The 15259-nt window shown below is 34.0% G+C and overlaps 1 protein-coding gene across 1 annotated transcript in view; it reads left to right on the top strand.

Annotated features, from left to right (window-relative positions):
- The window catches only part of LOC150090189 (acetoacetyl-CoA synthetase-like), a 132076-nt gene extending 117114 nt beyond the window's left edge, over positions 1-14962 (top strand). Inside the window, exons 16-18 of the mRNA XM_090369006.1 lie at positions 6584-6642; positions 13333-13535; positions 14763-14962. Of these exons, the coding sequence (XP_090225132.1) occupies positions 6584-6642; positions 13333-13535; positions 14763-14900 (400 nt within the window). The 3' untranslated portion in view covers positions 14901-14962. The remainder of the gene's footprint in view (positions 1-6583; positions 6643-13332; positions 13536-14762) is intronic.
- The last annotated feature ends 297 nt before the right edge of the window (positions 14963-15259 follow it).

Here is a 15259-nt window from a genome sequence, read left to right as displayed (position 1 = left end):
TAAGTGTCCATAGACTTACCGTTCGTGATTTGCCGCCATTGTTATACAATACAATGTTATATCCCGAAATAGATAGTGTTAGCTTAGTATAGTATATAATATTATCAATTAATCAGTAAATTTATTAATCTTGTTGAACTTCATTGTCAATTAAATTGTACTTCTAAATACATATAACGACTTATATGTATTTAGATTATGTATTATATGATTTTACGAAAGTAACGTAATTAATTAATACATAACTTGATACGCAACTTATATAAAGAAACTCGAAGATAATACTTGACACTTAAAAAATATATATAGATATATAGTGTTACAACTGCGTTGGGATACAAGTTTAGGGTAATTTTGTACTGAAATTGAATCAGAATCGTGACTCAGACCAGAGCAGAAAAGCAAAAGGCTCAAGCTAAACGGAGTGCTGTGGCTCAGGGGAGAACTGAGGGGGGGGCAGTTGCCCTCTGAATCACAGCCTTTTAAAATGCACTGTTTGCTTGATGTTTGTGGAGCAATCAGGTATGGAACATGATACTGCCAAAGGGGGATGCCTTTGTGTGTGTGTGTGTGTGTGTGTGTGTGTGTGTGTGTGTGTGTGTGTGTGTGTGTGTGTGTGTGTGTGTGTGTGTGTGTGAGCGCGCACGTGATGTAAGGAGTGTGAGGAAATGAGGCAACAAATCAGCATTGTTATGGGCCTATATGAGAGCTTGAAGGATAGGGTGGATGCCCTCGAAAAATCTAAATTGAGGGGCCCATCAAGCTCTCAGCTGCCCACATCAATGCCAGAGCTTGCACTTGATCATCACGCAACACAGCGGCAACCCCCAAAACAGAATGTGCTGGTCCCACAAGAACTAGTTGTTGGTGACTATTGTCAGAGAAACAGGGAACATGCTATGTAAAAAGGATAGGTGGTACAGGACCAGGGTATGTCTGCCAGGGGCAAAGGTTGATGACGTTGTAGAGCAGATATCATCTTTTAAGGACACAAAGGGTTATATTGTTGTTCATGTTAGCACTAATGATATTAAGAGTAGGAGACCGGCAGAATTACTTAACCAGTACAAGTCACGGTTGAAGAAAAGCTGTGAATTAGGGTTGAATTTGAAAGTGTCTGCAATTCTGCCCAGATACGATAGGAGGGAGTATGTGAAGAGAGCCTTGTTGATCAATTCGGCCCTGGAAAGATTGTGCAAGGCTTAACAGGTAGAATTTTTTTCAACCCCTGGTCTGTACTTGTTAACGGGAGAGACTGCTTCTACAGAGATGGGATACACTTAAATAGAAAGGGTGCAAGAATATTTGCTGATGCTATCCAGGCAGTGTTAGGTGGGTCAGAAAACTGCTAGCTTGAGGGGATACAAGTACTAATAGATTAACAGTAGCCACTAGTAGAGGTGAAAGTGATTCTTGCACCACTTCTATTCTCCGTAGCCAGGTGGGAAGGAGCAGCAGTGCATAGCACACGCTTCTTGATTAGACCGGGGTTCGAGCCCGTCGCCACCAAATATGAAGGATGCGGAAAGGTCAGGGAATGACCACCGCATATCCCGGAGCAATATGGCCTTAGTTGCTAATGCTCCTAAAAAAAAACCAAACAACAAACAACCACTTCTATTGGAATGAGCAGTAGCCTGGAAAACAAGATGCAGGGTATTTCAGAGACTGCTGGGATTCGTTGCGGTATAAGTAAACACATGGGTTGTGTTAGGGTAGCTAAGAATAGGAACAGGTGCATGTATACTTGCGTGTACACCAATGCTAGGAGTTTGGTAAATAAATTTGATGAATTTGAGGTATTGCTCAGAACATCAAAGGCAGATATTGTTGGGATATAAGGAATGCAGAACTGGAATTTGGGGAGCACAATGTGTACAGGAAGGATAGACAAGATAGGAAGGGAGGAGGGGTTATACTGTTAGTTAAGAAACACATAAAATCCAAGGAAGTGAAGCCAGTCGACATCGCCGGACAGTGCAGTGTTGAGTCAGTTTGGTGTGACATAAGCATTGGGAGATCAAAATTGAGTGTACAAGTGTGTTATAGGCCTAATGACTCTGATAAGTATAATAAGGAACTGTACAAAGAAATAGAGTGGGTCCATATTGGGTCCATTGTTGTTTTCTGTATTTATAAATGATATTGATGATGGTATATCAAGCTTAATGTCAAAGTTTGCAGACGATACGAAAGTTGGCAGGTTTAGTATTAGCATTAGTAGAGACATACGATGCAAGAAGGCAAGTTTATTCAGCATCAGCCAAAAAAAAAAAAAAAAAAACCGAGTCCCATTTCATCCCTCCGTTCGTTCGAGATACCTGTCCAGCTGAGCCTTAAATTTGTTTAGGCTATCAACTTCCACAACAAGGGATGGAAGTCTGTTCCACCAACCAACTACCCACTGGCTAAAGGCAAATTTCTGCACATCTATCCTACATCTGTCTTTCCTCAATTTGAATTTATGCCCTCTCAGGTGATTATTCTGAGCAAGAGGAAGAATCCCATCAGCATTGAGCATGCTCAAACCATTCAAGGCTTTATACATCTCTATCAGATCACCTCGTTGGTGCCTAGTCTCCAGACACTGTAATTTGCAAAACTTAAGCCTTTCTTCGTAAGAGCAACCCTTTGTTCCATTCACTAATCTTTTTGCCCTTCTCTGTACTCGTTCCAGCAGGGTTGTTAAGGACACTAATGACAGTACGCTGCTGCAACAGGATCTAGAAAAGTTGAGCAGATGGGCTGAGAGGTGGCAAATGAAGTTTAACATTGACAAATGTAAAGTACTACATATGGGAAGCAGCAACTGCAAAGTGACGTATCAACTCTGTGGTACTACACTGACAATGGTAGAGAACGAAAAGGACCTGGGGTTGCTGGCAGATATGAAGTTTTCTGAGCAGTGCAGACAGTCTGCAAGAGTAGCTCAGAGTGTCTTGTCAATGATATATAAGAATTTTTTCTAGCAGGGATAAGGAGGTGATTATTCCCTTATATAAGGCAATGGTCAGGCCACACCTTGAGTACTGTATACAGGTCTGGAGGTCTCATTTTAAGGATGTAGAGCTGTTGGAACGAGTACAGAGAAGGGCAACAAGATTAGTGAATGGAACAAAGGGTTGCTCTTACGAAGAAAGGCTTAAGTTTTGCAAATTATAGTGTCTGGAGACTAGGCACCTGTGAGGTGATCTGACTGAGGTGTATAAGGCCTTGAATGGTTGGAGCATGCTCAGTGCTGATGGGATTCTTCCTCTTGCTCAGAATAATCACCTGAGAGGGCATAAATTCAAACTGAGGAAAGACAGATGTAGGAGGGATGTGCAGAAGTTTGCCTTTAGCCAGGTAGTAGTTGGTTGGTGGAACAGACGTCCATCCTTTGTTGTGGAAGTTGATAGCCTAAATAAATTTAAGGCTCAGCTGGACAGGTACTTGGAACGAACGGAGGGGTGAAATGGGGGCATGGTTTTTTCTGTTTTTTTTTTGCTGATTCTGCATAAGCTTGCTTTCTTGCATCATATGCCTCTACTAATGCTAATCTCCTATGCCTATAAGTTTTGGTTTCATGCATTTCCACATAAGGGAGCACTGTATACACTTACTACTTTCTTTACAGTTTACTGTGCATTGTTATGAAATATTACAATATAATCCTTAAAAGAAAGAGCAGAAATAATTAAATTAAAAAGTGGCTAGTGGTTCGTAATGCAGATTTTGTTATAATTATATTACTGCACGAAATGAAAATGATGACTGTAAGAAATCAGTGATTGATTTTTATGGCAAATACATGATTAAGCATGAATTTTAAAGTCAAAGATAATATAATTTATGGCAAAAGGTAATAATTCAAAAAAAAAAAAAAAAAAATTTTTTTTTTTTTTTTTTTTTTTTCAAATATTAAAGTTAAAATGAGGAGCTTGTTAGGCTACTAATATCACAAAACAGGGCCATACTACCTCCACGTTAAATTCCCATCACTATTGTCCAAAAAATTGGATCTGAAACTGATATATTACAAGTTAATTTTTTATTTTCATTTTTAGTTTGTGTTTAAACAACAGCTTTTCTCTGTTTTAATAGGAAAGCTTTGTTCTTTTAAAAGTGCTGAAAAAAAATAATACAGTCTATCATTGTGAGAATAGGCCATAGTTCATGTCCAAGACAAACATTTTTCCAGTGTTTACTTTTTCCACCTGAATCTTGGAATATCATGCCAACATTACTTTGTTTATCTTCAGTAAATTTTATAATTAAGTAATATTTTTTGTGGATAAAAAATATAAAATAGTAAATCTAAATAATACATGTAATAATATTGCCTTTAGATTAGAAAATAAATTACCTGGATAAAATTGGAAAAAGCATGTGATAATTTATATACAAGTTAATAAACAAGTTAAATTTTAGCATTGATTATATAACATCTTTATGTTTGTATAAAATACAGTAAACCCCCATTATGCGCGGTCGCTGATTTAATATAAAATGAAACCTAAAAAAAATGTGAATTTTAAAGTGCCGTGAACATTTTCCGCCATAAAAAAACATGGGCGTGGCTAAAATTATCTTTTCCGGTCAAAACAGAGATCAGTTGTGACAAAATCGCGAACGTGGATGTTTCTCGCTAATCCTTGTTCAGTACGTTATGCGCTTGCCATGGAAGGTTTCGTCGTTTGCTTTTAATTTATATGCTTATAAATTGAATAAATTTATCAATTGATATGCTTACAAAAGTGATAAATCTACCATTTTGCAGTGTAAAACAGACTTTTGTTAACGGAAGAAAGTGACTTTATTTGGACAAGTTCTTTCTAACCTGTACAAAAATATGGCTACGAATAACAAGGGAAATGTGAAAATATCAAAGGTGATGACATTGGCAAATAAAATTGAGTTATTAGACAAAATTTCTAATGGTGAAAAAAACAAGTGTCTCCTCAGTCGCAAAACATAATAAAATCAAACGGTATGATCAATCAAAAAATCGGAAGAAAAAATCCACCGTAGTGTCAGTGAAAACGTGCTAATTGCTTCAAAAATTTGCTCTGTAACTCTTGATGTTAAATTAGAAAAAATGGAAAAAAGCTTTAAATCTGTGGATAGAAGACCAAACTCAAAATAAAATTCCCCTTTTCATCATTCAAGAAAAGGCAAAAACACCTTTATCAACACTTTAGCGAAACTGGTGATAGAACTGGCGGAATAAGTTTTTTAGCTAAAGCAAAAGCGCTGGATTGAAAGATTTGTTTGAAATTTCTAATAAATATTACATTTAATATTAAATTGTTTCTTATTTTCATTTCGATGCCTTATGCTTGCATTTCACTATGTACTGTCTATGTACATAGTCATATTATGAAGGTACATATAATATATACATAGACAAAATTTTAGACTAGTTTTTCTTATATATTTCATACTTTGGAACGGAACCCCTTTATTACTATGGGAGCCATAACTCAGTATTCGCATTTTCGGTATTTGCGGAATTTCTCAGGAACGTAACCCCTGCGAATAGCGGGGGTTTACTGTATAAGGACTATCCTATACATCCATAAGTTTAGCAGCAGCCTCTACTATTTTTCTGCCTCGAATAAAACTTATGCATAGCTGCTCACAGACTTTCAACCCTTAAACATAACAAAGGGCAGGATAATCCTTATACTTTATAGTCTTTGCTAAGCCAAGCATTAGCTATATTATAATTTATGAAGTGACCCTGTGTGTGTGTTGTTATTTGGTTTTTAGGAGCATTAGCAACTAAGGCCACATTGCTCCAGGGATGTGCGGTGGTCATTCCCTGACCTTTCCGCATCCTCTGTATTTGGTGATCACGGGCTCGAACCCCGGTCTAATCAAGAAGCGTGTGCTACGCACTGCTGCTCCTGCCCACCTGGCTACGGAGGCACCGTGTGTGTGTATGTGTGTGACACATTAAATAGTTTTATTTTCACTGTTTTGTCAAGCAATTGCTACTAGACCAATTGCTATCTGATGGTGACCAATAAGTCTTCAAACAGGCTGTTATAACAGCAATTCATTTATTTAAAAATAAATAGCAGATTACACTTTCAGTTATGCTATTCAAATACTAAGGCCACTGCATTGTTTAAGAACATATGCAGACTATGTATATATTAAGTGTAATAGCATCATTAATACACAGCCATTTCTGAATTCACAGAATATTTATAAGGTGGCATCGTTTTAAGTTATATCTCATATTGTGAATACCTACTGTGAATACCAAGTATTCACAATATGAGATATAACTTATAACTTAAAATAACTTAAAACGATGCCACCTTATAAATATTCTGTTAATTCAGAAATGGCTGTGTATTAATGATGCTATTGCACTTAATATATACATAGTCTAAATTTGCTCGCAGCTTGAGGCTTTAGCCCTAAATGCATCTTAGAACATATGCAGGCTATTAAGCATAAGAGTGTATAGGATTGTCCCTAGTACTTCATAAAGTATTTTCCAAGCCATAATAATAAATTAATGGAAACAACCTAGATATAAAAACCTTTTTTTTTTTAATATATATAATAACTTTTTTTTTATTTCTGTCAGTGATAATGTTCTAAACCCAGGAGGGAGAAGGTTTGGTTCATCTGAAATTTACAATGTGGGTAAGTAAAAAGTTTATACTATCCTCATTAAAGCATTAATAATTACATTTATTGCAAAACAAAGAAAGCTATTATAAAATCATTAACTGGTACAGTGGGTTCCACTTATAAATCATTAGTTAATTGAATCAACAACTTTATTGAATCAAAACTTGAAAACACAAATCTTTTACATGTTGCACTGTGTAAAATTTTTCTCTTATTAGAATCATAATTATATTAGATTTAATAAATTTGTGATTTAATAAATCATAATCATATTAGATTTATTAAATCACAAAAGATAGGGCTATACAATAATCCAGAATTTTTAAGTGTTTTTTTTTTTTTATATATATATATAATTTTATTTGTTCTGGTACACATGTACTGTATCAGCAAACTGCATATGTTGTTTACATATTACCTCAAGTAATGTTTTACTGCATACTGTGGAAAGTAATCATGGGGTATTTAAACAACCTAGATATAAAAAAATTTTTTTTATATATATATATATATATAATAGGATATTTGTTTACTACCTGTTGTCTTCCCCCTTTTCTAAATGGACTGTACTGTATAGTACACATGAACGGCAATTGAGTTAATTTTAGAATGCCTCTGACAGTAGCCTTTTCAAAAAACATTCTCATTGTTAATTTGTGACAGCCTTATTCAGTGAGCATTGTAAGTTGTGTTGCATAAAACATTAAGCACTAAAAAAGTGCTTTTATGTAATGATTTAAATTTTATTTCAGTTTATACATTTTACAGCTTTTAAAGACTTTTAAATGAGAAATGTTTTAAATGCCAATGCAGAACAAAAGGATTTAAACGTCACTGGAAAACATGAAATTTTAAAAAAGTATTACCTCATCTATGTTCTCAGTGAGAAGCTTTGACAAAGTTTTCAGGATCCTAAAAAATCTCAGTAACTTATGTGATTCTACTTCCTCTAATCAGAATGCAGAAAAAGAAAACCCCAAGGAAAAAGCTTCAATGTTGAAAGTGCTTTATTACATTATTTTACCCAAGGTAGAATGTTAAATGTTCCCATAAGTAGAGAAATTCTTATGGAGAAAGCTGCAGTTTGAAACTTTGCTTGGTGAAGAAAATTTTAAATCAACTGATGGCTGGTTATCCTGATGGAAAACCAGAATTAACATTGTTTACAAAAAATTTCATGGCAAAAAATAAGATACAAATGCCAGCAGCAGATGAATGGATAAAAAAACATTCTTCCAGAATTAACATAAAAATTATAAGCCAAAGGATATATATGATACTCAAAAAAAGTGGTTTTTATTATTGAGCATTACCTGATATGTCATTTACTTTTAAGAATAGCTCAAACTCAGTGGGAAAAAACAGAAAGATTGAGTAGTTTTGGTTATGTGCAATATGATAGAACTGCACAGATGACCAGTGAATTATTTTTTTCATTTGTAATAGAATGGGATAAGAATTAATTTCAAAATAGAATAAAATTGTTTTGTTTTTTGATAATTTGACAGAACATAAAAGTGAGCACCAGCGATATAAATTTAAATTTTTTTTCCTGCAAATATGCCATCTGCCATCAAAGAATAATAAAAACAATAAAAACCTTTTACAGAAAAGATATGAAAAAAATGAATATAAGTATAATTGATGGAGGAAATAAAAGTGCTGGAGAAATAGCTAAAAAAATTAACTTATTAGATGTGGTTCATATATTAAAAAAAGTTTGAAATGATGTAAATGTAAATACAGTTGTTAACTGCATCAGAAAAGAACTAGTTTATCCATGATTAAAATTATAATGAAGATTTTGTAGAAACTGATGAAGAATCAAACACTTGGAATTTACAAGCAAAGACATTTCAGTAACTTCCACTTTGACAGAACAAAGTATTACAGTTGATATTTTAAAAATCACAAATATTGATGAAGAATAAGAAGACCAGGAAGTGACAATGTTGCCTGCACCATCTTCCAAATAAGTTAGACAATTTTTAGGTATTTTAAGGAGCAATTTGGAGTTAAGAGGTAGGTAGCCAGCAGAATTTAGCCACTTATACAAGGTGCAAAATGATGCAGTTTCTTATCTTAAAGACAACATGATTCAATCAACTTTAGGCAGCTTTTTAATTAATAAACTAGTATTTTTTATTTGCAACATTATATGCTGTATTATGATTTTAAATACAATCAAACTTGGTTATAATGAGCACGGAAATAACAAGATCACGGCTGTAACGAGCAAAAAGCCATAATGATTTTAATTTATGCGTATTCCCCATAATCGCTCACTGTTATAACAAGCGTAATACATGGATATACTGAACAAATTTTGTTAACTATGTAAACATTCTTAATTGCTCGGGTTGTCGGGGCGCCTTCGTAGCCAGGTGGGAAGGAGCAGCAGTGCATAGTACACGCTTCTTGATTAGACCGGGGTTCGAGCCCGTCACCACCAAATACGGAGGATGCGGAAAGGTCAGGGAATGACCACCGCATATCCCGGAGCAATATGGCCTTAGTTGCTAATGCTCCTAAAAACCAAATAACAAATAACAACATCGGGATGTCGGAAAAACCCAATTCTTGGAATAGACAAAAAAATGCATCAGATTAGTGTCCGGTTTATGACCTTGTCCTCCGGGGATGGGGGCCTATATAATAGTGCAGTGGCATTCCGCTTGTCACATTACCCTGTTTATAGATTATCTTGTATTCACTGAACCATAAATTTATTTCGGGACATCTAAGGATTTTAGAAATGGGACTTCTAAGAATGTTGTATGCATTTCGGGCTTCTAAGAACTTTGTATGCAAATCACTTTATCATTCTAAAGTAAAATCAGTTAGAAATGAACCCTTCCTTCAGAAACATGTCTACTAACAAAAGAAAGTGTCTGTCGATTAGCGAAAAAGTCGAAATTATTCGTGAGTTAGAATATGGTGTGAAAAATGTTGAAGTGTGTAAAATGTTTTCTTTGTCCTCTTGAAATGTATCGACATTGTGGAAGAATAAAGTTGTTTTACTTATCGGCACTGGAAAAGAACATAACTGAAAAAAAAAAAAAAAAAAATTTAGAAAGTGCTAGGTTACAAATGTTAAAGCATTGCTTCAATGGTTCACCATGCAAACAAGTGCTGGATTTTCAATAGACGGTCCGATCTTGAAAGCTCAAGTGGAAAAATTTGCTAAACAATTTGGACGCAACAATTTTGTATGTAACAATGATTGGCTAGATCGATTTAAAAACTTACATAATATCGTTTATGCAAAAATTAGTGGAGAACCTCAATCTGCAGATCAATAATGGAAAATGAATGGATTGACCATGTTTGGGCAGAAATCAGGTAAGATTTCAATGAGAAGACATCTACAGCAGTTGTGCTACTGCAACAGGATCTAGAAAACTTGGGCAGATGGGCTGAGAAGTGCAGCTGAAGTTTAACGTTGAAAAATGCAAAGTACTGCATATGGGTAGAAGTAACCCCAGAGGAACATACCAACTGTGTGGTATTGCACTTAGGGTGGTAGAAAATGAAAAAGACCTGGGAGCGATTGTGCAGTCAGATACGAAATTTTCTGAGTAATGCAGACAGGCTGCCAGGGCAGGTCATGGGTATTGTCAATAACATACAGGAATTTTGCTAACAGAGAAAAGGAGGTGATTATCCCTCTGTATAAGGCAATGGTCAGGCAATTCCACACCTTGAGTGCTGTGTACAGGTCTGGAGGCCCCATTTTAGGGTAGTAGGATGTAGAGCTGCTTGAGCGTGCACAGAGAAGGGCAACAAGATTGGTGAGGGGAACAAAGGGGTTCTCTTACTAAGAAAGGCTTAAGTTCTGCAAATTGTGGTGGCTGGAGACTAGGCACCTGCAAGGTGATCTCATTGAGGTGTACAAGGCGTTGAATGGGTTGAGAACACTGAATTCTGATGGGATTCTTCTGCTTGCTCAGATTATGAACCTGAGGGGGCATAAATTCAAATTGAGGAAAGACAGTTGTAGAATAGATGTGCCTTTAGCCAGCGGGTGGTTAATTGCTGGAGCAAACTTCCATGTCGTTGTGGAAGTTGATAGCTTAAATAAATTCAAGGAGGAACTGGACAAATGTTTAGAGGGAATGGTTATGTGAAATTTTTTTTTTTTTTCCTGGCTGATACTATATAAGCTGATACACTTGCTTTCTTGCATCACATGCCTCTATTCCTACTACTACTACAACAACGGCAACGAAACAGGACTTTTTTATAATTTGACACTTAACAATACATTTAAATTCAAAGGGGAAAAATGTGTTGGTGGAAAAAAATCAAAGGCTTGTTTGATGGTGCTTGTATGTTCAAATATGACCGAAACTGATAAAAAAAAACTGTTTGTTATCAGAAAATCATTAAAACCTTGGTTTTTCAAAAACGTAAGGAAACTTCCTATGGATTACACTGCAAACACGAAAGCTTGGATGACTTTGGATAATTTTCAGCAGTACATAAATGATTGGAATAAGGAGCTATTCAAAAAGAAGAAAAATATTTTATTGTTAGTTGATAACTGTCCTGCACATCCCCAGATTCAAAATTTGTCCAACATTAAGCTAGTGTTTCTGCCTCCCAATGCGACATCAATGTTACAACCAATGGACATAAGTGTAATCAAGAGTTTGAAATGATTTTATAAAAGTTTTCTAGAAAGAGAACAGAAACTTACCAAGTCTATATCAATATTGGATGCTAGAAATTTATTGAATGATGCATGGAACAACTTTACTTTGACAACCATATCGAATTGCTTGAAGAAATCAAAATTAAATTAAAATGAAATTTCAATTGAAGATGAAAACAAAGAAAACAACTACCATTATCCGAATAGTTGCTATGTAACAACGTTGTAGGTTTTAATACAGATAACATCGATGAATTTGTACAAGTCAATGACAACTTATTAACTAGTGGTCTTCCTATAGAGAGAGTGACATTGTAGATGCTGTGCTCCAAAAAGACGATAACAACGATGATTGTGATGATGATGATATGATGACAATTGAAAGTGAATCAAAATCAGTGCCGACAATCTCACAAGCTCAAAGTGCAATGGACACATTAGTCAATTTTTTTGAAGTAACTGAGGCAAGTAATGAGACTTTTTTTAACGCGTTAAGTGTTTTAAGGGAAAACTTAAGAAATATCAAAGTGAAATCTTTAAAACAAACATCAATTTTAAGATTCATAAATAAAGACTAATTGAAATCGTTTTCAATTAGTCTTTATTTATAAACTTGTATAAACTACAGATAATATGTAGGTATAAATACAAATAATATTTAAGTATATACTTATTATTTTTTCTCTAATATTTCTTTTGTTTTTTGAATTATCTTTTTATCAAGTTATTGAGAATTTAAAAAAAATAGGAGGTAGATTTAACTCATCACTGATATAAAGTGTTTATTGTTTAACGGCCCCATGGGTTTCTCCATCACCGCTATCATGGATATAGCGAGTAACGGTTATAACGAGGAAATTTTATCAGTCCCCTGATGCTCATTATAACCTAAGTTCAACTGTATATACAAGATACTGTATATATTTTTCATAATTTTTATTATTCTTTTTCTATTATATGTATTTGTATTCATTTATATGTATTTATATTCATAATTACTTTACTGTAAATAAATGATAAACAAGTTTTTTCAAACTTTATTTTTACAAAAAAAAAAAAAAAAATCCTGATAATTGAATTAACTGAATTAATATTCAATTTCCTGATATGATTCCTATATGCCGAACCTACCGTAACTCATTTGACTAGTAACTTAAGTCAAAATAGATTAATCTGGAATCTGTTTTGAAAATTACCTATCAATCCCAGGTAGGGGCTATAGGCCAGATAATTACCACCATATTATTTTGATCAAAAGGGAAGCTATTGTCCCCTTTTGGACAAAATAAATGTTGATTTTTTTACTGCTACATGATCATATTAGCTTAATGATTACCAAGATTTAGCCCCCTGCTTTAGAAAATCCTATACAAAGACTATAGTATATAGTAAGCAGCCTCCGTAGCCAAGTGGTCGAGAGTGTAGTAGCACACACTCTTTGAGTAGACTGGGATTCAAGCCCCTGACTGCTAAATACGATTGATCTGCCAACCTGCACCGGACCAGCTTGGCAGATTATGGCCCATTTCTCTCAACATGAATCGTTGAGGAGGCTTCCATCCTGCAGTTGATTTTTTTTTTTTTTTTTTTTTTTTTAGAAAATCCTAAAGTGTGAATGTATGTAATAAAAGGTGAAGTGCAGCCATTATCAACCCACTGCAGGATGGAAGCCTCCTCAACAATTCATGCTGAGGAAAATGGACCATAATCTGCCACGCTGGTCCAGTACGGGTTGGCAGATTGACTGTATTCAGCAGTCAGGAACTTGAACCCGGGTCTACTCAAAGAGCGTGTGCCACTGTACTCCCAACCACTCAGCTACGGAGGAATGTATGTAATACACAATACTAATATTAATAATATTAAATACAAGAAATATTAAATTCTTTTGGGTAATTGCATTAATTGAATTAACTCTAACTTAGAATGTAATAGACGCTTTCCATTTTTTCAAATAGGTTATATGTGACAAAACCTGATTTTGAACATATTTTCAATTTTTTTAACTTTGTATTCTGAGTGACTGACATTATATTTATTTTCCTTAGTGGATAAGTTTAGGGAAGTTGAAGAAAGTGTGTGTGTGCCATATTATGCTAGAGATGGGCAGGAAACAGTAATTTTATTTCTGAAGATGTCTCGTGGATGTACCCTTTCTAAAGATATACAAGATAAAATTATTCAACAAATAAAAGAACAGCTTACTGCACGCCATGCTCCTGGATTAGTTATAGAGGTTACAGATATTCCTGTAAGTAGCATAATATTCATTTGAAATTTACTTTATTCATTTTAATTTGTGATTTCAAATGAATATAAAATTATGAATATTGGAAAAGCCTAATTTAAACATTTTCAGAAACTTTCACATAAAAAAGAATTACTCCTACTTAAAAAATAAAAACTAATAGAATAATCATGCCCATATACAACTGAACAAAATAAAACTCTTCCCTAATTATAGAAAAGTACAACTTCTAAAATTATTTATAAATTACAGAAAAATATAAATTTTTAACAAAACTGGCTACATTTTTGGCTATGCACCTTGAGGACGTATCTCTATAATCTTTTGGTAAATTCTGGGTGGATAGCATCATATTGTAGGGTGATTTTCACTGCTGTGATCTCCTGGATTCTTGATGCTTTTTAGTGGACAGCATCCTGTTTTACAAGGATGTGGGTTTTTGACTGAGAAGTTGTGATCTCTCAGAATCTTCTAACATATGGCAAGGTTAGAAGAACAGATCCATCATTGTCCAGAATGATGCCCATGTGCACCCCTTTACTAAAGAAAGTTGGGTTTTTTTGTTTTTTTTTTTGCTACAGTTTGAAGAACAAGCAAATATCAAGTTTTGTGTGCATCTAGGAAAGACTATCTCACAATTTTTCTACATATTCACAAAATTTGATATTTTCTCATTTTAAGGATGGTATGAAGTTAATTATGACATCTTTGCACATAGTAGTATGAAAAAAAAAAAAAAAAAATCAATCTGACAAACACTGTACATGTCTACTTTTTCTGGCCTTCACAACTCACTTGAATATATGCCTCACCCAAGGTGTTGAACTAAGCATACTTTTACATGTCCTTGCATGTACCAAGATAATAGATTATTTTGACAATTCTGAAAACAGCTATATTCAGGTGTACAAAATGGTATTTATCAAAGCTTGAAATAGAAAATTTTACAAATGGAATGTTCATTAATAAATTATCTTATAATTAATAATAAAATGGGTACATGATAATTTTGCATTCCGAAATGGATATTAATGAAATTCTGATTGCATATTATTTCAGTGAATACAGCATTTTATATAAATTACCATCATATTTGGCAAAGAGAAGTTTTATTTAATTCAGTTAGCATAATTATCACTTTAAATAGTTCAAAAATAAATAATTAATCTAAATCTAGAAACAGATGAGCTTATTGAACTTAAGTTAATAAATGAAATATTTATTTTCTAGCGTAATACATCAGGTAAGATGGTAGAAAGTGCTGTGAGACAAGCTGTAGCTGGAAAAGAAGTAGAGAACATATCAGCAATTGTTAATCCTGAGTCACTAAAGTTCTTTTACAATATTTTTAATGAGTTAGCATTATAACAAAATCTTGCCTATGTTAATGAAATCTGCCTTAAGAAATAAAATAATTATTTGGTATGTTATTTTATTTTGTCTTACAGGATGTAACATGCACTAAATCACAGTGACAAAAATCATACAAATGACTGTTCTGTACAAAAAAAAAAAAATTCTCAAATTATGACTAGTAAAGGATAAAAAAGGAATGGGCAAAAGGAATGGTTCTTTAAGGTAAAATAGATAAATTTTACCCACTGCTTTTGAATGTTCCTTCTAATAATTTTTAATTCCTGAAAAAAAAAAAAAAAAAAAAAAAAATTCTTAGGGTACTCTTAGACCCTGCACCTGGTACAGGGTTAATTAACGCAGTTTGACAGAAA

This window comes from Mastigoproctus giganteus, chromosome 2 (assembly GCF_048544385.1).
Source record: "Mastigoproctus giganteus isolate SK-2022 chromosome 2, ASM4854438v1, whole genome shotgun sequence".
Lineage (NCBI taxonomy): Eukaryota > Metazoa > Arthropoda > Arachnida > Uropygi > Thelyphonidae > Mastigoproctus > Mastigoproctus giganteus.
Note: the sequence above shows the minus strand (reverse complement) of the source record. Positions and strands in the feature narration are given on the sequence as shown.